General features: G+C 49.1%; 1 protein-coding gene across 1 annotated transcript; it reads left to right on the top strand.

Annotated features, from left to right (window-relative positions):
• Window positions 1-544: 544 nt before the first annotated feature.
• Window positions 545-21,605, top strand: MYO1H (myosin IH). The gene is made up of 33 exons (XM_050318766.1): window positions 545-658; window positions 4,045-4,203; window positions 4,386-4,501; window positions 4,939-5,137; window positions 5,561-5,641; window positions 6,104-6,283; window positions 6,629-6,727; window positions 7,350-7,463; window positions 7,794-7,865; window positions 8,570-8,689; window positions 8,828-8,895; window positions 9,229-9,334; window positions 9,756-9,836; window positions 10,144-10,235; window positions 11,574-11,668; window positions 11,897-11,943; window positions 12,160-12,240; window positions 12,777-12,882; window positions 13,142-13,259; window positions 13,533-13,646; window positions 13,992-14,068; window positions 14,690-14,758; window positions 15,412-15,496; window positions 16,248-16,407; window positions 16,760-16,843; window positions 17,297-17,390; window positions 17,922-17,977; window positions 18,441-18,576; window positions 18,976-19,043; window positions 19,424-19,521; window positions 20,475-20,574; window positions 21,128-21,139; window positions 21,579-21,605. The coding sequence occupies exons 2-33, from the start codon at window positions 4,078-4,080 to the stop codon at window positions 21,603-21,605; spliced, it is 3,081 nt and encodes a 1,026-aa protein (XP_050174723.1). The 5' UTR covers window positions 545-658; window positions 4,045-4,077.
• The last annotated feature ends 263 nt before the right edge of the window (window positions 21,606-21,868 follow it).

Raw genomic sequence — 21,868 nt, 5'->3', positions numbered from 1 at the left:
TGAAGCTCCTTAAATACAGAGCTCCTAATTCCTGGCAGCATCATCTGGAGGACGGTGAACAGAACAGAGAGGGTGTTTGCTCCTGCTCAGGGATCACTGGTTTCCCAAATGGAGGGTTTCATTCTGGTTGCAACTCTTTATGCAGAGAATATCATAGGGAAATACTCGTTCCTGTTGTCTTAGAGCTGGCACCGTCTGGGAGTCTGTGGTGGTCCAACCCGAGAAGTTATTTTCCGGGGGAGAAACTGATGCATAAGGGGAAAAAAAGGCATAATTTGCAGAAACTGCAAATTAAACCGGGTTTTGCAGTGACCTCTAGTGGGAACCAAGGCAGGAGCTGCGGGAAGGGGTTGAGGAGCCTGGTCGGGGTGGTGGGATGAATTTTGCGGCTGGATTTGCTCCAGTGGCCCCTCAGAAAGGTCCACCTTCAGCCTCAGATGAGATGTAAGATCTCCCCGAGCCTGCTGTCGGCACTCCCCGGGCTCGGGCGCTGACAGGACGTTGGATAATTCATGACAGAAGGAGGATGTGCAGCCCTGCCCAAGGAGGGGCAGAGAACACGACACACGATCCTGGGTGTCAATGGGCCTCAACTCCAGCCCCGTTAACTCTTTGTGGAAGGAGCCGGGCTGGACAAGGAGGTGACAGGAGGGTGCAGGTAAAGCAGGAGGCAGATGTGAAGTAAGACCACTTCTGCATCTGTAGGGTGCTGGTGGCAGGGAAAGAGGGAAATCCAGCAGTTCTGGCAGGTTGGGTTGGTTGGGAGTGTGGAGGATCCTTGAGAAGATTTTCTGCTGTTGTGGTGGGAATTGGTGGCCTTGTGCATGGCCCCAATAACCTGGGTCTGGGGGTTGAATGGCATTTTGGTGCAGGTGGGGCCTGACTGGGTGGGTGGGTGGGTGAGGGGTATGAGGCTGCTCCAAAGGAACAGGGGATGAGGTTGTTCCTGCTCTCACCTCGTTCTACCTGCAGGGTTTGGGCTTTTCTAGCGCTTCCAAAATAGCAGTGGCCTCATAGCTGCTCCTGCTCTCCCCCTCTACGTTAATCTCTTCTGTTCTATGGCATGAAACCAAAGAAATATCAACAGTTCCCTTTAGAGCCTGTTGAAAAATGAAGTTTTGATCCTCTGGTGAAGATAAGTGATAATTTTGCAAAGTTTCTTTCTTCTGGTTCTTCTTTTTAAAGTTGTTTTCTACCCGTTCCTTGCCAGATCTTGTTTCATACTGGTACAAACTTTGTCAAAGAAACTGGCCTGTTCTGTCTGATCTCATTTTAGACCTTTCCCAAGAGCTGCACGGAATTTGTGTTGGGATCTGACATAGTTCCTTGTAGTTTCTATGTTGATGGACAAATCCCTGTGGGAAAAGCAAAACCCTTCATTGTAGCAAGGGAGAGGGTTTTTTGATAGAGCTCCTATTTCAGGAGGCAAGAAAGAAATCTCCTGACTCCTGAGTGATGAGGAAAGGAAAATAATCCTTAAAAAAGAGCAGAGTCTTGCTGGGGTTCTGTGCCCTGGTGAGTCCTGGGGTATCCTACTCCTGGTGATACCAGGCAGGCAGAAAATTGTGGTAAACTTTCAGAAATGGATGTAAATGGCAGTAAGTGGTGCTGCGATGATAAAAATATCAGCAACAGCAAAATACTGAGAAAATCTGAGCACAAAAAACTCTGTAAAAGAGTTCAGGAATTCTGATGGGGACCAGTGTCACTTACCAATTAACATACACGTGAGAGAACTGGGTTAGGGAAACCTGAGCAGGGAGATGGTCACTGTGGTTTCAGGCTTATCCTTTCCTAATTCACAGCTGGGAGAGAAGGGAAGTTTCCTGTGCAGCTTGTCCCAAGAGCTTTCTAAGAAGGATAAATCCTATTATTTTTGTTGTTACTGTTGTTATTACTACTATACTTTTTCCTGTCCCCCCTCCACATCCCTCCCTACACGGGTAGTGGGAGTCTGTCCAAGTACTGGTTTGAGAAGTGAAATCATCCTTTATTTTTGATTTCAAACTGATGGAGCCTGAGATAAGGACAAGCACAACAAATAGATACAACAAGTTCTGTGCAGAAGAGGGGAAAAAAGGGATATTAATATTAAAAGGAAAAGCTGGGGGTGTCTTTCTGGCAGAAGAAAGAAGTGATCACAGTCACACTGTCGCCTGGCTCAGGAAAAATGAGGAATGCTGGGGAGATTGCTGGAAAAATGAGGAGGGCTGGGGACAGGCAGCTGGAACCAGAGGATATGAAAGGCAAAGATGTAATTCCTCGTGTGTGAAGTTAGTGCAGGTCTGATTTATTTATTTTTAAACTGTGATAAGGTTTAAATAACAGGCTTTCAGGGGATCTCTCTCTGGAGTATGTGGTAGTGTTACTGCTGAATATACATCTCAAAGCTCAGATCACTCTCAGTGAGATAAACAGATGAATGTAAAGAACAGGCTGTAAATTGAGAATAACATTAAAATACCTGTTTAAGGACTGATTCTTCTGAGCTTGCCTGAGTTATAAAGAATATTGTGTGGCTGGGTCCTTTGCTCTTCAGTTTCTTCAACCCTGCTCCTAAATCCCCCAAGCCTTGGTGTCCTTAGTGTTCCCCAGTGCAGTGCAGGTTCATCCCAAAAGCCTTGTTCCAGAGACAGGGTTTGCCAAAGCTTGGCAGAAACATTTTAGTCTGTGCCTATTTACAATTTGAAAATTCTTCTACCTCAGAAAAATAAAAGTTAAACAAAAAAAGAGGAGGGAGAACATGAGATGGCACTGCACAGACAGGCCATCACCATCCTTTTAGTGCTTGTTGGAAACCTCACACACAATCACAGCATCTCCTGGAGCAGTGGAGCAGCAAAACGTGCAAAGCCAATGTCCCCAAGGGCAGGAGCAGAGCAGCAGAGGTGCTGGGCTGGTGCTCACAGCCCTGAGCCTCCGGAGCTGCTCCGGCTGCTTGGCTGCATCCTCTCCCCTAATTCCCAAAGCCTGGAACCCTGCAAGGTAAGCTGCTCCAACTCTTTGATTTCATTTCTGTCCTCAGGGAAGCATTTAATGCATTAGTTAGTTAGTTCTCTCTGAACTGTCTAATTCTGGTGTCTTTAAAATACAAACAAAAAAGAAACTCAGAAAACACCACTTGAGCACACTATTATTGTAGAAAATGTGTAATGTAGGCATATACATGGCGAATGTGTAGCCAAAACTTGTTTTCTATTTGCCAGCATGAAATTAGCAGTTTGATTTAATTAAACAAAAAGCACAGTTTATTCTTACAGCCTGGGAATCGAGCTTGATCCTCAGCAGGGAGGATTTCCAGTGTGAAGTCAACTTCCACGATAAAGAATCAGAGATGGAGGGTGCAAAAGAATCAGGTTCGATCAGTGACACCCTTTTTGGCATCTGTCAGCCTTTTGGGAAGGACGGGGTGTGCTGGGAAGGGTTTAACTGTGCTTGAGCCGCTGTTTGATTGGTTTTATCAGCGCAGTGGCCAGGGCTCATGCTGGCGTGTGGGGACCTCTGCTGCCAGCACCAGAACTCGACCTGGAGACACTGGGAATAACAGTCTTGTGCTAAGTGGTATTGTTTTTCCCCTAAAAGTCAGGTCCTATGAAGCTTTTCCCAGAGTTTCTCCACTTGTGCAGTTCTGTCTGCAGGTGGTGTAGAACTATTGATTTGATGGGTGTCTTCCACAGTTTACTTCAGCTTTGTGCTCGCAAGGGCTCTGTCCAGACTGAGTTATTGAAGTGTCCAGATCCCAACAGCATCTCCCGGGCTGGGTTTGTCTCATCCTGCTGTTGTGTCAGTGAGGGGACCTGGAAACCCTGGTCTTTCTCCCTGACCCCAGCAGTGAGTCTCGGACATCTTGACTGCAACGATGTCGAAATGCAAGCTCTCGTGGTGTGGAATTGCCATCGTTGGACAAGGATCCTGGAATGAGGATCTCTTGGCATTACCTGCACAAGGATGATTTGGCCCTGGGGAGGGACTCACCCGGCCCTTCAGGTCTCTCCTAACTCTGCTCCCTCCTAACGCTGTGTCCCCCCCACCTTTGTGTTGCAGAAGGAAGAAGTGGACGACAACACCGACGAGAACATGGAGGGGGCTCTGATAGCCCGGGACAAGGTCGGGGTGCAGGACTTTGTGCTCCTGGACTCCCACACCAGTGAGGCTGCTTTCCTCAACAACCTGCGGAAGCGCTACCAGGAGAACCTCATCTATGTGAGTGCTGGGGGTGTGGACTTGTGTGAAATGTCTCCAAGGGGGCCTTGCTGGTCGGATCCAGGAGGAAGAGCTGTGCACAACCTGTGAATGTAGCAACAAGCCTTGCTGGAGGTTTGTAGTAGAGTGGGTGATTCTGGTGCTGGAGCAGGTTTCCCACCTGAGTGCTCTCTCCCCTGCAGACATACATTGGTACCCTCCTCGTGTCTGTGAACCCTTACAAGGAGCTGGACATCTACACCGTGACTCAGATGCAGCTCTACCGAGGGGTGAACTTCTTTGAACTGCCACCACATCTGTAAGTAATCCCTTGGGATGTCAGCTTGGGTCACTGATTTGGGATTTCTCTGTAACGCTGTGGCACCGTGGGGGTGTGTCCACAGGCACTAGGTCTGGTTTTTACTATGAGACCTTGAGTTCAGATTCATTTCGAGCTCAGTTTTCCCAGTGGAAGGTGTCCCTGCCCATGGCAGGGGGTTGGAATGAAATCACAGAATCACAGAGTATTCTGTGATTGGAGGTGGGAATGACCCACAAGGATAATAAAGTCCAACTCTTCACTGAAGGGATGATGTCTAAGTTCCCTTCCAACCCAAACCATCTGGGATTCTATGGTCCTGTCCAACACTTGCAAAGCTAGAACAGGAGTAATACCCTGGCAAGCCTTTGATACTCTGTCTCCTGTGCCATTCCTGAGGGATGTTCCCCTCCAAATGCCTCCTGTGCCATGTCCAGATATGCCATAGCTGACAACGCCTACCGGGTGATGTGCAGCGAGTACAACAACCACTTCATCCTCATCTCTGGGGAGAGTGGGGCTGGGAAGACAGAGGCATCCAAGAAGATCCTGCAGTACTACGCAGTGACCTGTCCCACCACGGAGCAGCTGCAGATCGTCCGGGACAGGCTGCTCCTTTCCAACCCTGTTCTCGAGGTAAGAAACTAAATCAGGGGACAAAATGCACAAGGGTTGGTGTTGGTGGCCTCACTGTCAAGGCTTCCTCCAAGTCTGCACCCCTGGGTCCAGGAATGGCCAACACTGGCCTTGTTGGTGGTACAACCTCTGAAAGAATCCTTGGGATTTAATACCATTTAATGTTTGGAAACCTAAATGTGGGGTTTCTAGCAGAGGATGGATGAAACCTGGGAGTGCAACAGCCCCTTGGGGCTTCAGTTACAGGTTCTGTAAAGCAATAATTGGTTTAGCTGAATTTCACTTGAAGCTACAGAAATACGTGAGTTTGTAATTCTTTAATCCCACTGAATTCAGTGGGACTCAGCTTTGTCACTGGAACCTGGTCCTGTGTCAGGTTCTCAGTGAGGTGAGAAGTGACTTTACCTGTCTGTGTATCCACAGGCTTTTGGGAATGCAAAAACTCTGCGCAATGACAACTCGAGTAGGTTTGGGAAATACATGGACATCCAGTTTGATTTTAAGGTGAGAACAAACCCAGGGGAGCACTGTGGGGAAAAAAAAAAAAAAGCTGGATCAGAGAACCTCTTGGGCACTGACCAGGCAGCCCAGGATTTATTAATCCTTACACTGCACATTTGCGACCCTGTTTTCACAGGCCTTGCATTTTGCAGGTAAGGTCACAAGTTATCCATCCTGAAAGCTTCCTACATCACTGGCAATCCAGCCAGTGCTCCCTGAAAAGCTGAGAGAGAGTTGTAAAGCACAATTAGCTGGACAGCAAACCCTTGTAATGTTGCTGGATACTCACTCTCAAATAAAAGGTGGCAGACAAGTGGCTGCAGAATCGGGTTTTTCCTGCTCATTCCTGGGTGTAAAAAACCAGCCAGCTGGTGAGAAGCAGCTCATTCCTGGGTGTGAAAAACCAGCCATCATAGGGATGTTATTGGCATTTTTGGTGTTGATCTGACTGCTCTGTCCTGCCAGGGAGCACCAGTGGGAGGGCACATCCTCAGCTACCTAATTGAGAAATCCAGAGTTGTCCACCAAAACCACGGGGAAAGGAATTTCCATATTTTCTACCAGTTGTTGGAGGGTGGAGAGAAGGATCTTCTGTCCTGGCTCGGGCTGGAGCGCAACCCCCAGAAGTACACGTATCTCATCCAGGTCAGTGGGAGCTGCTCCCTCTGTGGCACACCAGGAATCACAGGGGTTGCAAAGGCAGCTTGGGCAGGAGATATTCTTACCCTGAAAAAACAGAGGATGGCTGCAAGCTCAGGCTCTGCACAAGCCTTAACCAGTTTATGGTAACACTCAGTGCTTTGATTTATTTTGAGGTTTTCAGTATAAACTGAAAATTCTGATCAAAAGAGCCACTTTGAGGATTAATAGCACTGACATAACTTGCTGAGGAAACTGGAAATGAAAGCAGTCTGCCCAGAAGTATCTGTTTGCTGATAATAAGGTTGCTTTGCCAATGAATTGTACTAATCCATCTTTCTGTTGCTGTAGGGTCGATGTGCCAAAGTGTTTTCTATTAATGACAAGAATGACTGGAAAATAGTCCGCAAAGCTTTTTCTATCATTGACTTCACTGAGAAAGATATCGAGGTGTGTGTGTTACAAGGGAATTTAAGGAGGGAACTGGTGTTTTCCTGAAATGATGGAAGCAGCCTTGCTTGGGAGAGGTGTTAAAGGTGGAATAGGACATTATTTTGGTCATTACTACCTGGAGGGAGCCAACAACAAAGATGGAGAGGGACTTTTTACAAGAGCATGGGTGACAGGACAAGGGGGGATGGCTTCCCACTGACAGAAAGCAGGGTTGGGTGGGAGATTGGGAAGGAACTCTTCCCTGTGAGAATGTTGAGGCCCTGGCACAGGTTGCCCAGAGAAGCTGTGGCTGCCCTGTCCCTAGAAGTCCCCAAGGCCAGGTTGGATGGGGCTTGGAGCAACCTGGGATAGTGGAAGGTGTCCCTGCCCATGGCAGGGGTAGGACTGGAAAATCCTCAAGGTTCTTTCCAACCCAGGCCATTCTGCAATTCCGTGGGACTGAGGGAGTGGGTGGGAGAGGAGCATGATGCCCGTGGGGGCATCACACCCCTGGAGCAGGTTCTCTGACTCACCTCCCTCAGCCTGGCCAATATTCTGGTTACCAGCAGGTGTGGGAAAGAGTTGCACCATTCCCAAGCCGTGGAAACCTGTGTTCTAATGGTCTGTCTCCTGTTCTTAGCACCTCTTTGGAATTGTTGCCAGTGTCCTGCACCTCGGGAACATTCAGTTTGAAGAGGACAGCAATGGCCATGCCATCATCCGGGATGGCACCCAGATCAAGTGGATTTCAAAGGTACCTTTGCTGAGACAGTGCCAGAACTGCCAGTGCTATGAAGAAAACCTTAACCCTGCTGTGTTTTTTTTCTTAAGGGCAAAACATTTGTTCCCCAAAACAGGAGGATAACTATATAAATACATAACTGTGTAAATACCCAGCTCTTGTTGTAAACTGTCTGGATTTTTCTCTGTAGCTCAACTCCCTCGAACTTCCTTAATGGCTGTTGCTCAAAGATGAGGGTGGCTGGGAAGGCACTGGGGTTTGTGCCCCACTGGTCAGACTGTGCTGCCTGTTTAAAGTGTCCTGCTGGCTGTGCTCCAAGTGCAAATATTCCCTTTCCTGCAGCTCCTGGGTGCTCACCTGTCCATCCTGCAGGAAGCTCTCACCAACCGCAAGATCGAGGCCAGATCCGAAGAGGTACCGAGTGGTTCTGTGCAACCCTAGACATTGGGAGACCCCAAACTCTGAGGGGGGGTAGGGTGGACAAAGAGCTCTGTTCTCAGTGTTACAGTACAAACAGGTCACTCTGGCTGTCCCACTCCTCCTCCACATCCCCTTCTTCTAGCTGAGACACTAAATTAAATATATCACCAATATTAGGGTTTCTGGCTGAACAAGAAACTGTTAAAAACATGGGAACAGGGACTTGTGGGCAGCCCTGTGTTAGAGCCAAACAGTTTCCCTTTTTCCAGTCCTTAGTGCTTCCTGGGAAACTGGAAGTGAACACTGGTAAAAACTGCTCTTTGAGCATTTTGTATTTTCATTTTAATAAAATAAAACTAAGAGGAAGTCAGAATAGCTCCCCCACTTGTCTAAGTTAGTATTCCCCAAAACGTAGTGTCCCAGTCCCGCTGGCATGTGGTGACTGGAGGAACAGTGGTGGGAAATAAAGCTGTAGGTGGAATCATAGAAGCCCAGAACGGTTTGGGTTGGAAGGGACCTTAAAGATCATCCAGTTCCACGCCCTGCCATGGGTATGTACAGGAGGAGCTGCAGCCCAGCTCTGCTGTGGTGCACACTAGTGGGGGTGGTTCTCCAAGCCACAGGTGTGCACTGGCTTGGCAGAAGTTTGCTGTGATTATCTGTGGTGTTTGGCAGCTCTGGCATATCTTTATTTCCAGGTCCTGAGCCCGCTGAATGTGGATCTGGCGTTCTATGCCCGGGACGCTGTAGCCAAGGCGATTTACGGACGGACTTTCACTTGGCTCGTCAACAAAATCAACGGCTCTCTGGCCAACAAGGTTGGTTTCTTGCCTGGGGTCCTGCTTTAAAGTGGCTTCTCTGTTGGGATGTAACTCTCAAAGAGAAAGTTTAAAATCCAGGTGAAAGAAGGAACATGCAGGGAAGGAGCAATTGCAGAGCTGTGGTGTCTTTCACAGGATTCAACTCTGAAAACAGTTATTGGCCTGCTGGATATCTATGGCTTTGAAGTGCTGGACACAAACAGGTAAGGGCTGTTCCTGAGGCTTGGGGTGACCTGGGGTGACCTGGGGCATGTGCTGAAGTCCTGCCTGACTTCTGGAGTGTGCTCTTCCCCCTGCAAGGCAAGACATGGGGGACTGTAAAATCTGGGTGCAGGGGGTTTGCTGAACCCCACTGAAAGTTTTAGCTTGGGCTGCAGGCCTGGCTTTGAGCTGTTGGTACTGCTGTGTGGAAGGGATGTGTGGGTTTGGTCTGTGTGGAAGTGGGTGGTTTGGCTTGAGAACAGCAGGTGATGGTGGGAGAAGCTGAACTGCCCATGAAATACACAAAACCTGATGCTCATTTAAACCCCCTGAAGCTTTGAGCAGTTCTGCATTAATTACTGCAATGAGAAGCTCCAGCAGCTGCTGATTGAGATGACCCTGAAAGCAGAGCAGGAGGAATATGAACTGGAAGGGATAGAGGTAAATTATATTTCCCCCTCCTTTTCTCTTTGAACTGCCATTACACTGAATGCTTTTGATCAGCAATGTGAAAGGCATCCTGCTTTTTTCAGTTTGTTATTGTTCCCACGGGAAGTGTGAGATTGCCACGGGTCTCATTCTGAATCCCCTTTTGAAGTGTAATTTAGCCAAGACTTAATTTACATCATTTAAGAAAGAAGCAAGGCCTTCCCCAAAACTCAGGTGTTGAGCAGTGACAATGTCCCTGGAGAATGAGGATCTCCAGCAGTGCAAGATATGGGAAGGTGGAAAACATTCCTGTGGAGTACAAGGCTCCTGATTCACAACACTGATCTTTAGTGGGATCTAAGTTCCAAAGTACTTTAAAATTGCAAAGAAAAGGTCTTCATCTAAAGCTGTTCTTCCTTTTTTCATCTTCCAGTGGGAGCCAATCCCATATTTTAACAACAAAATCATCTGTGACTTGGTTGAGCAGAAGCACAAAGGAATAATCTCCATTCTGGTAAGAACAGAGTTTGTGCTAAATTAAAATGCTGGCCTGTGCCCTGCTCTAATGACCTATAATCACATATTTTCCTCTGATTATGGCATGGATCTGCATCATTCAGCATGTAAACACACTGACCCTGTAAACAAACACCCAGAAGTTGAAGGCAGAGGATCTGATGGGTAGAGAGCTGTGGGGCTTGAAGGGGGTGGGTGCTTTACTTCTCCACCAACCGGTCTCAGGCTCTGTGTAACACAGTTATATTTTGTGGAGGAGGGAGCAGGTGATCAGGGCAGCCCTGATCCAGTGTCTGCTCTTCCAGGATGAGGAATGCTTACGGCCTGGGGAGGCGACTGACCTGAGCTTCTTGGAAAAGCTGGAAGAGAAAGTAGGAGATCATCCCCACTTCGTGACGTATGCATTTACCTCTGTATCCTATCCCAGCCTCTCCCCATCTCAAATCCATGACAGTGCTGGGGAGGGAACAATGTTTGCTTTGTACCAGAGCAGATCAAGCAGCCCATCCAGTGTCTGACACTGAAATGTGCTGCACTGGCAGAATCTGACCCAGGGCACTGGGAGGTGTGTGGGGGTGTCCTATCTCTTTACTGGTGTGATGCTGATCTGTGAACTGGTTTCATTCCACACTAAAATTAGGGACTCATGGGCTCAGCCCATGATTTTAGCCCAGGAAGGTTATATGACTCTGGCCACAGGTGGCTTTGGCCCCACTGACTCCAGGGAAAGCTGAGGATGTTGTGACAAGGAGCCCAGTGCCAGAGGGGTGTATAAATATTTACATTCATTTTACCACGTGTGAGATTTGAGTATGAAGAGGAGAGAAAATGCTCCTGCTCCTATCCCCGAGCTGAGTGACATTTTGGTTGATACTCTATTTGCAGAGGGTTTGGAGCCCATTTTGGTGGCAGATGAGTGCGTTGGCGCTGGGCTGGTTCCCAGCAGGAGCTGCTGAAGGCTCTGACAAGGCATCAATTCCGAGTCCCGCTGCTGAGCTGTCACTGTTCCTACAGCTCTGAACTTCGCCACAGCCAAGTGGAAAATTTGGAGCCAACTTCCTTGTCACCACAATGTGCCTTAATGCTGTTCTGCCTGATTAAAGCTTTAAATAGCAGTGCTGGAGCTACTTAAACAGGATCTGTACTTGGCGATGCTCTTGGAAGGAGCTTTGATAGACTAATGTGCTGTTGTGACACCCAGCTCTGCAGTTACTGACTGCTTACAAAGCTGAAACTTCAACTGTGAAGTTGCTCTTTTTTTTTCTTGGTATTTTTTTTTTCCCTCCAAGAAATCCTTGCTTTCTAAAATTTTCCTGCTATTCCTGAACATTTGGATTCCTCCTTTGTATTTGGGTCCTTACTCCAGGGCAAAATATGTTGAGCAATGCTTTGCCCCGGGTTTGCTTTGAAGTTGAGGGAGTTTCTAATCTTTTCCCCCCACATAAGCAATAAGAATGTATTTAAATGAATGTTATGGGAAGAAATCTTAATATTTCTGGAAAGGGTGATCCTTGTCAAATGTCAGTAGGAAGGTCACAATTATTCTGAGTTTATGGGAGCTGCTGCCACCAGAGATGAATGATGGTTTGACTCTGGGCCGTAACTCTACAGTCAGAGCCCCATCAAAAGGCACAAACCCTACATTTCCAGCTGTCCTGCAGCTGTGACTCTCTCCAAGCTGAGCAAAGCAGTTTGTTGCCCTTTCTCTTGGTGTTTTGCTGTTCTTCCCCTGCAGTCGCAAACTCGCGGACCAGAAAACGCGGAAATCCATCGACTGGGTGGATTTCCGGCTCCTCCACTACGCAGGAGAGGTCACTTACTGTGCTGTTGGTGAGTGAGCAGGGCCAGTCTGGGAGTTGCCTGAGCTCTTCAGGTGGTCTGGGAGCTGATGACTTGATGGGAAGAGGAATTCCCAAATACCTGCCCTCTGAGTCGCTGTTATTTGAACGTCTCACACGTGACTGCAGTGAGAACTTTGAGGACAGAAATGTCCTGATTTTGTGCCGAAGTTTGTGGCCTCCAAAAGAATGAAATTTTTTTAAATTTTTTTTTTTTCAGGATTTCTGGAGAAGAATAATGATCTGCTGTACAGAAACCTGAAGGAGGTAAGGACAAACAAGGAATGCTGTTTTCTTGTTAACTGCTTGGAGCAGAAATGCTTTGCAGAAGATGTGTTTAATCCCTGCAGCAAAAAAGAACATACTTTTCCCTTTAGAAGTGACCTTGAGGCACCTATGTGTGTGTCCTCAGGGCTGTGCTGCTCACAGGAGAATAGAAGTGCTGCTCAATAAGGCAACTTTTTAAAATTCCTCCTGTTTCAGGTTCTGTGCAACTCCAAGAATGCCATCATTAGAGATTGTTTTCTCCTGTCAGAGCTGGACAACAGGAGGAGACCAGAGACTGTGAGTTTTCCTTTAGTCTTAACTTTGAATGTAAACTCAACTCCCCAAAACTTGGTTTAACCACTGATCCTGCCCTTAGTCCTTATGGCCATAAACTAAAACATGAGAAGTTCCTCCTCAACATGAGGGAAAATTTCTTTCCATGGAGATGGCAGAGCACTGGAACAGCTGCCCAGGGAGGGTGGTGGAATCTCCTCTCTGGAGACATTCCAAACTCACATGGGCAAGTTCCTGTGTCACCTTCTCCAGGTGACCCTACCTGGGCTGGATGAGCTCCAGAGGTCCCTTCCAATCCTAGTGATTCTGGGATTTCTGAACTTGGTGGATGTTTTTGCTGCTGTTCCACCCCTGCAAACTTCCTGGCAGCTGAACAGTGATGCTGCTGAGGCAGCAGCCAGTGTTTATGTGTGTGTATATATATATATAAGCATGACAGCTTTCACTTCCAGCTTTAAGCTGGATGCAGGGAGTGAGTTATCTCAGTTCCTGCAGTGATGAGTTCCAGGGCTAAGAAAGTTCTTTCGATGCTATCTTAGGTTGCAACCCAGTTCAAAAACAGCCTGACGAGTCTGATAGAAATTCTGATGTCCAAGGAGCCTTCTTACGTCCGCTGCATTAAACCCAACGAGAACAAGGAGCCTGGTAAGGCTGGAGACACTGAGAAGGTCAAGGAATGAACTGAGAGACTTGTTTGCAGCAAGGTGCAGCCTGTGTATGTGCCTGTGTACGTGTGTGTGTGTTTTTATATGTATGTATACGTAAATAGCTTAGTTAAGCTGCAGCAAAGTCGTCGCCTTGGATCGCTGGGGATTTGATTCCTCCCCGTTTTCTCCCAACACATGGACAAGTGGGGGAGCTTCCACAGGCAGAACTTGCCAGTGAATGTGTGTCCTTGCTGCAGGGAAGTTTGATGATTTCCTGATCCGACACCAGGTGAAGTACCTGGGCCTGATGGAGCATCTGCGGGTGCGACGGGCCGGCTTCGCGTACCGGCGCAAGTACGAGCTCTTCCTGCAGAGGTGAGCTTTCCCAGGGAACCCTGCCCTCCCATGGGGGCTTTTGAGCAAGATGTGGTTAAATGTCCACTCCCAGTGGTGAAAGGTGTCAGCAGACACTCCTCTTCATCAAAAATAACCTTTGCACGTGTTTTGTCTGGATCTGTTTTCACCTGCTTTGGCATCGTCTCTCTCAAATAAAGCAGTGGGAATTTGAGGGGGCGAGGGGGGGAGATTTCAGGAAGGGGTTTCTCAAATTTCATGCAATTTGTGTTAATGTCTTGCTGACCCTTTCAGGTATAAATGCCTCTGTCCAGCTACCTGGCCCAACTGGCATGGGACAGCAGCTGAGGGTGTGGAGAGGCTCATCAAGCACATAGGTTACAAGCCTGAGGAGTACAAGTTAGGAAGGTAAATGTCCTTGCTCTGGCTGTGATCTCTGCTCTCAGTGTTTGCTGTTGGATCTTCTGTCCTGTCTCTGACACAAGCAAGGAGACAGATAAAGCCCCCAGATGCATCCATTTCTTGTTTATTTTTACCTGTTTCCATGGAAACTTCAGCCTCATTTCTTCCATCTCTGGGTTAGGGCAGATGGGCTGCTTTGCCTCAGCTCCAGGTCTCCTGCTTGCTTGGGCAGCCCAGGGCACCTTTAGGCTTGGGTGCCATCACAGCTGGTTTGAGGACCCTGAACCTGGTTGAGGCAGCTAAAACAAGGGCCCATCATGAATAACAACCTGTTCCTGGTCTCTTTTTCAGAACCAAAATATTCATTCGTTTCCCAAAGACTCTGTTTGCTACAGAAGATGCCTTTGAGTACAGGAAACAACTGCTGAGTAAGGTTCTAGTTCCCTTCCTCTGACACAGACTAAGCAGCAGGGCCTGGTGAACCATTTTCTGGGCTCCAGGTTGATGTAGGAGATGCCAGGTTGGACTGGGCTTAGAGCAACCTGGGCTGGTGGAAGGTGTCCCTGCCCATGGCAGGGGCTGGGACAAGATGGGCTTTCAGGTCCCTTCCAACCCAATCCACTTTGGGGTTCTGTGCACCGTGATGAGAGCTGAGCCCCCTGGTCTGCATAGCTCTGCAGAATCCACGGAAAACTCAGGAATCTTTCTCCAGGGTGGGGAGAAATCACTGGCTCTGTGGCTTGAGTCCTGGATCTGTGGCTCCTTCAGGGCTCCTCAGTCCTATGAGTCCATGCCTAGATGCACCAAGTACTTTTCCCTTGGAATTGGTATCTCACCTGTCTCATCCTGGTGGCACCTGTCTGCACCTCTTTGAAAAGCATGAACAAAGGACACAGTACCTACACAGGCCACTCCTGGGCCTATTGGTGTTGTGGCTCCTCTGTTCCCTGGTGGTTGTGCAGCCCCTCCTGTGCTGGTGGAGTGTGGGATCTCAGCTCCTCAGTCTCTTGTCCTGGAGGTACAAGTGATGTCCCTGCCTCTTTTTCCAGTTTCAAGACTGCAGGCCAAATACAAAGGATTCCTTGGGAAAAGAGCATACCAGAAGAAGAGGAAAGCAGGTATGGGCTCTGGAGTGGAGGATTCTCTCAGGACTGGGCTTTCCACTGGAGCTGTAGCTTTGGGAGGTCACAAATCCATGGTGCTGTGGGTGACACTTGTGGCTTCCCCACAGGGCTGTGGGTGTCAGGTGAGATGCAGGTGTCAGCTGTACAAAGAGGATTCACAGAGTAATTACAGAGACCCCTTTTGTTGTGTTTGGCTCCTCACACCACAGGCTGCTCTTGGCCTCAGCCAGGCACCAGCTGTGGGAGCAGCTCTGAGCAGCAGCAGCACCTTCTGCTGCACACATGGGGATATTCTGAGGTACCCAGGATTGATCATCAGCTGCTGAGGGGAAAAAACCCCACCCTTTTACCACATCAGGCAGGCTGATCTAAAATCTGCAGGCTCAAAGGGCAGCTTTCTGAGATGGGCTGTGTGCAGGGACAGCGGGAGGCTGAGCAGTGACCAGGTCTGGCACTGCCTTGGGGCTGAGCTCCCCAGTGCAGGTGAAACTGGATCAGCCACTTATGATGGAGAAGAAAACGTCCTAAACTTCTTGCTGTTCCAATCAGCTGATCTTTAGAGCTCCAAGAGAACCAGTTCTAGCTTCTGCTGTGTGGATTAGAGGACAGCTTGGCACAGGCCCCCTGATACCTGGTTGTTCTTGCAGCCATCAAGCTGGAGGCGTGTTGGCGAGGAGCGCTGGCACGGAAGGAGGCCAAGAAGAGGACGTGGGCAGTTCAGACAATCAGGAAGTAACTATCACTATTGGGGGGGGTCCTGGGGAGGGCTGTGGGAGGGGGTCCCAGCGTGGAGATGGTCTCTGGACAACGAGCCCAGAGTACTGACAGTGCAGGGAGTCAAAACCAGCTCCTTCCCAGCCATTTCCAAGCTGTGGTTGTAGGTAGGAGGACAAGTGCCAGGGGTTGGTCTGAAATGCCTGGCACCTCTTCAGGAATTCTCTGACTGGTACAAATTTCTGTGGCTCTGCTGTTTTGTATTTCCAAACCATAGAATCCCAGGACAGTTTGGGCTGGAAGGGAGTTAAAGCTCATCCAGTCCCACCCCCTGCCATGGACAGGGACACCTTCCACTAGACCAGGTTGCTCCAAGCCCTGTCCAACCTGGCCTTGGACATTCCCAGGGATGGGGTAGCTTCTCTGGGCAGCCTGTGCCAGGGCCTCAGCACCCTCACAGGCAACAACTGCTTCCTAATCCTTTGCACAACCCTCCATTCCCTGACATCCTCCCTCTCCACTCCCTTAAACTCAGCTCCCAAAGTAGAGCTGATCTTCCTTTCAGACTCCAAAGCACTGTGTTCTGCCTGACAGAACTTGGGAAAAGAAAGTTCATATTTAAGACATTATAAGGCTTAAGATTGCCACTGCAGTACCTCAGTTAGCATCAACGATCTGTTAACCTGATGTGTGTCCTCTCCTCTGTCCCTCACCTCATTCCATGGATTTCTCGGGGTCACGTTCAGTTCTGGTTTGGTGTTTTCTGTAGGTTCATAACTGGCTTCATCAATCGGAAGAAGCCCCTTTGCCCAGAGAACAGGGATTTTGTGAGGCTTACCCAGTACAAGTACCTGATGAAGCTCCGAGACCACCTTCCAAAAAACGTCTTGGACAAGAGCTGGCTCCAACCTCCCTCCATCCTGGAAGAGGTGAGGGCTGCTGGAGGCTTTGGGAGAGGTGAAGGTGCTTCTGTTCCGTGGTCATGTGCGTGCACTCCTCGTGTGGGAGAAGAGCAGGGATCTGCTGGCTTGTCCCCTTTGGAAGAGCCTGAAATCTGCTGTGTCTGGATGGGAGTGAGAGGAATGGCCCCGGCCTTTGTGTTTCCAAGGAAAGCAGGGAGCTCTGTGTTGTTTTAAACAACAGAAAGGAAAAATACACAGAAAAGCAAACTCACGAGCCCTGTAAAGACAAAATTATTCCCACAAGCTTTTAGGTTCGTGGCACAGACAGATGTGTTTTCACAACTTCCCAACTGTTTTATTTTAACTTTTTTTAATGTAGACATCCGAGCTGCTCCAGAAAATCTGCATGAGGAACCTGGTGAGGAAATACTGCCGGGGGGTCACTGCCGAGAGGAAAGCACAGGTAACCCAACACCTGAGTTCAAACACACTGTGCCTGAGTGACCCCCTGCTCCCTGTGGATCATCTGGAACACAGGCTGCACCTCCTGCTGCTGCTGCTCTCACCCACTCGGGGATAAGAGCAATCACATGGCACCCTGAAGTCAGGGATTCCTTCTGGTGTCTCTTGCAATGTATGGAGCAGTTCTCCTCCAGACATGTGGGGCTTTGTCTTATGGCATTAAAACTGCAATCCATGTAATTAGAAAAGATCCATAAATCAGAAAAAATCTGTTGGATTGTCCCTGCTGCCCCTTTATTTGGTGTAATACAGGAATAGCCTAAAGCTGTTGGAAGAAATGCAGCACAATTCCATGATTCCATAGTCAGGTGGGCAGTAACAGTGTTCACATCACACCTGCTGATGTTCTTGATGGAGGATCTCTGAGGGTAAAGGCTGTTCTTCCCCACCTCAGTTGCAGCAGAAGGTGGTGACCAGTGCTGTTTTCCAAGGGAAGAAGGAGGGATATGTCCAGAGCATCAACCAGCCCTTCCTGGACACCCGGCTGAGTGAGTGCACAGCAACCCCTGGGGCCTCGGCCACAGGCTCCTTCCTGCTCAGGGAAGGTCTGTTGGACCAAACAGACTCATTTCCAAGAGAAATTCCCACCTGGCAGAGGCAGCATCACCTGCTGTGTTGGAGTTCCCTTCCTCTGTCATGTCTAATGACACCTACTCAGAGATCAGTCTGCCAGACTGGTTCCCACACTGGGGTTACTGGGATCCCTGTGGGACAGAGAGCCTGAAACCCAAGCAGAATTCCCTGTGGGCTGGGGTGGATCAGGGGCTGAACCAAGAGCAGACTCAAGAACAGGCAGAAACTCCCAGTGTGAATTAATTGTCAGGCAGGAGAGTCATCAGAATGGGTTTAGGGGTGGCTGGAAGTGACCACCCTCATTTTGGAAGGGATTGTGCCAAGGGGACAAAGACAATTGGGATGAAGACAGTGCAGCTCTCTGGTGTTGACTGGGGCAGTGGTAACTGTCTGTGGCTGTAGATCTGTCATCTACACTCAGTTTCTCTCTCTGGTTTGCTCCTCAGAAGTGAATGACATAAACCCCAAAGTGCTGCAGCTCATCCAAGGGGAGAACATCAAGGTAAGGGAAGGACAGAACCCTTAGAATTGGCTTCACTGGAGTCCTGGGAGCTGGTTGGTCACACAGGGCCTGATGAATAGCAGTGGAGCCACTATTTCCTTTCTTTTAAATTGGAGGCAGGCCTCAAAATGCACCTAAGTAAGTTATTTAAGATTCCACTTCTCATCCTGTTGGGCTGTACAGGGCAGGAGCAGAGCCAGGGTGTCTGTGCACTTCCCATGGTTCTGGCACAGAGGGCACAGGGGACCCCATCTTGCTCAGAGCAGGATTCTTCCACCTGGATTTCCCAGTGTAAAGAATCCAGATGCCTGTGAGCAGAGCTCGGCAGGAGCTGCTGAGAGCTGGGCCTGCAGCTCCACGGGCAGAGCTGCTCCTCACGGAGCTGCTTCCAGCCAGGAAAACTCAACTGCCTGGCCCAGGCCCTGCAGCAGTGAAAGTGCTGATTCCAACTCGTTGTTTTCAGTATGTGACCCCCGTGATAAAATATGACAGGAACGGGTTCAAGGCTCGGGAGAGGCTCCTGGTGCTGACCCAGAGCTCGGCCTACGTGGTGGAGGTGGCCAAGGTCAAGCAGAAGATCGACTACGCCACGTTGAAAGGTAACTCTGGGAGCCCTTTGTCCAAGGCCAGGTTGGATGGGGCTTGGAGCAACCTGGGCTAGTGGAAGGTGTTCCTGCCCCAGGGCAGGGGGTGGAACGGGATGGGCTTTAAGGTCCCTTCCAACCCAAACCATTCCATGACTCTGTGATGATTCTGTGAGTCGTTGTGGGGCTTCATGTCCTGTCAGAGACCCTGGGGGGAAGGATGAGCTCCTGAAACTTAGTCTTGCAAAGATATTTGGAGCAATGATCTACCTGGCAACAACTTTTCCTGGGGCATGGACAAAGGGTTTGGGTTTCAGCCTTGAAAGTAGAATTTTGTAACTGAGAGAACACAGTTCTTTGCCCTCTGGAGCTGGGTTTGGTGGGTTTTCCTCTGATTTTGGATTTCTTTTGAAGGGATCTCCACCAGTAACCTGAGTGATGGGATCGTGGTCATTCATGTTCCAGAGGACAACAAACAGAAGGTAGAAAATTGTGATGTAGCCCCTGTGAGCTGGTGGTTAGAAATAAGGTCTTGTGGCTGATGCTTCCAATATCATCCTATAAAATACTATGATTACACAATTACTGATGCTTATTAATTCCTCCTCATCAGATTTGTGCTCCAGACCGTTCCCCAGCTCCATTCCCATATCTGCACATGCTCTTGTCTTTTTTTTAGAGCCAGAGTTGCTCTAAATCCTAAATAATCCCTGGAAAGGATGTTCAATTCAGTCACTTCTTCCAGGCAGTCGCTGCTCTGGCATTCCAGAGGAGTCTCTCTTAGTGCCCCGTTGCTCTGTGGTCACATTCTGGGGTGGTGCCAGGTGACTTTGTGACTTTACCCCTCTCTTCTCCTCTGCAGGGCGATGTGATCCTGCAGTGTGAGCACGTCTTCGAGACGGTGACGAAGCTCTGCATGTTGGCCAACAAGCAAAGCGTCGTTAAGGTTGTGAAGGGAAGGTGAGGAGGGAAGATGGATGGGCACCACTGGGCAGGCTGTATTCTGTGGAAAAACCTGCTTCAAAACCTTTCAGGTCTGGACTACTCAGGTCAAGACTATTGCCCTCACCCAGCAGACAGTGCCCGAAGCTGGTCAGGTCTAATGCAGCAGCATTCCATGGCTTCCACAGGCACAGGAGAGAGAGGATAGGATGCACTGAGGGAAAATATATTAAAAATCATTCCAACCTTTTTCCCAGGCTAATGAGGCTTGTTTCCATGGTGGGTGCACCTTGCTGGGTGTGCTGCTCTGCTCTGAGAGCTGCCCATGCCCCAGCTGCTTAAACCCCAAATTTATTTATAGGTAATTGCACTTTAAAACCACTTTGTCAGGTTCCTGCTGCTGTGTCCTGAGTGTGAGGTTGTGAATTCAGTGGTTTCCCAGTGGATCCCATTAACCCCAGGTCTGAGGAAAGCCAGCTGGAAAGCTGGGGGTCACCTCAGGATAAATGCTCCTCTCCCAAAGGAATGGAGGAGGCCCACGATGTGATTGCAGAGCTCAGGATCCTTCCAGCCACGGCCCCGAGCTGAGGGCAGGTGGATGGTCTGTGTCTCTGATCTCCCTGTGAATTGGAGCTGGCAGGTGAAACCTGCACTTCTGCTCCAGCTTTTCTCCCTGGCTTTTGCCTTTCAGCTGTAATTAGATTTGGTGTGTTCAGTGGTTTTCTCCAGCTCAGATCTGCTTAACTTCTAGTGCTTAATTGCACCAGGAACATTCAAAGCCTGGGCCAGGCAGGGACGTTCCATTCATCAAACCCATCAGCCTGGGGGGGGATAATGCAATTGTTTAGGAAATTCACCTAAGCTGGTGCTCTGATCTCTCATCTAAGGAGATTTGCCAAGGAACTGAAATAAAGGGGGCTTAGAGTAAAGCCTATTGTGGGGAGAGCACTCCTGGGGTTCTGTCCTTGCAGCCTCCGGTTCCGCATCGGCTCTGGGAAGGAGGGGACGATGGTGTTCACTGTGGGGATGGAGCCTCAGGTCTTCAAGGACAAGAATGGACAACTAACAGTGGTAAGGCCTCATCTGAGCATGGGAATACACCTTGTGCTTCCTCCTGTGACACCCTACACCTGCAGAGAGCACAGCCCAGTGCCCTTTGTGGCAGTTCAGGAGGAGCTGAGTCCTCTCAGAGCAGAGGTGCAGGAGTCACTGCTCACCAGTGTTTGCCTGCGTGAGGTGATGCACAACAGCTGGTTCTGGCTGTGCTGGGAGCTGCAGCTCCATGAATTGTGCAGGAATTGCAACTGCTGCTTGCCCTCGAGCTGGCACAGGGATGGAGGAGCAAGGCTCACCCATGGCTTGGTCAGTTAGGGAATTTAACCTGACCCAAATTCAACAAGCACCTGCAAAATGAGGTCTCAGGTGACATTTTCCACCTCTTATTGCCTCCCTCAACCAAGTTATGCCTGGAGTCGGTTGGGGGATGGAGGGGAGGGCACTTCTTGTCACCCAAGCAGGCCATGCAAGGAGCTGAGAGCTCCAAGGAAGAATTCCAGGGAGCTGTAATACCCTCAGGGCACTGGTCAGCTATCCCTAACTTAATGACTCCTTTTTCTCATCCCAGGTGTCAACCCAGGTAAAGTCTTGATGAGAACCAGTTCCTGTTCCTGGGCCCTGCCTTGGCTGGGAGCAGAAAGGAGCCTGCAGGATGAGACCAGCCCTCACATCTCCCCTGGAATCTCTGATGCCACAGGGCTGCTGTGATTTGAGAGTTTGCTTGCATCTTTTAGGCTCTTTTTTTATAGCTTAAAACTATTCAACTATAGCTAAATAAAATCCACAATGTTGCTGTAACTTTCCACTGAGCAGAGATGCTCACAGGGACGTGTTTAAACCAAAAGCTGCAATCCCACAGGTAAAATGTCCATCTCTGAGAGCTCTGACTGGTCAGGAAGGATTAAGACAGAAGCCAAAAGGCTTCTTTAGCTGTACTTTGAGTCACAACTCAGGAGAACTGCAAAGAATGCAGATCAGTGACGTTAACTCTGGTCTGAAAACACCTTTTCTCTGGGCAGATTGGCAAAGCCTTTAGCTCAGAATGATGAGAGGAGGGTCAGGGCAACAGCAGAGCTGGTGAAGATGGTTTTGGTGGTGCTTTGGTTGAGCTGAAACTGCAGTTAAACTGAGAAATCCTCATTCACCACACAACCTTCACTTATGTAAAAAAACCCAACCAACCGAAACAAAAATTCCCCCCTTCCCCAATCAAAATAGCATCATCACACCACCAAGTGAAAAGGGACAACTTAAACCAAATCCACCTCTTGTCCCTTCAGCACAATTACAAGTAAAATTCCCCATGCTC

Source organism: Myiozetetes cayanensis, unplaced genomic scaffold (assembly GCF_022539395.1).
Source record: "Myiozetetes cayanensis isolate MyiCay16 unplaced genomic scaffold, myiCay2020 scf21, whole genome shotgun sequence".
NCBI lineage: Eukaryota > Metazoa > Chordata > Aves > Passeriformes > Tyrannidae > Myiozetetes > Myiozetetes cayanensis.
The sequence above is the reverse complement of the archived record's forward strand: the minus strand, read 5'-3'. Positions and strand labels throughout refer to the sequence as shown.

What these genes read in the sequence shown, in the direction of transcription:
- MYO1H (XM_050318766.1), top strand. Translation starts at nt 4,078, where the DNA reads ATGGAGGGGGCTCTGATAGCCCGGGACAAGGTCGGGGTGCAGGACTTT. An exon ending in AAGGAATAATCTCCATTCTG is followed by an intron (nt 9,837 to 10,143) that starts GTAAGAACAGAG and finishes CTGCTCTTCCAG; the next exon opens with GATGAGGAATGCTTACGGCC. An exon ending in GGTCACTTACTGTGCTGTTG is followed by an intron (nt 11,669 to 11,896) that starts GTGAGTGAGCAG and finishes TTTTTTTTTCAG; the next exon opens with GATTTCTGGAGAAGAATAAT.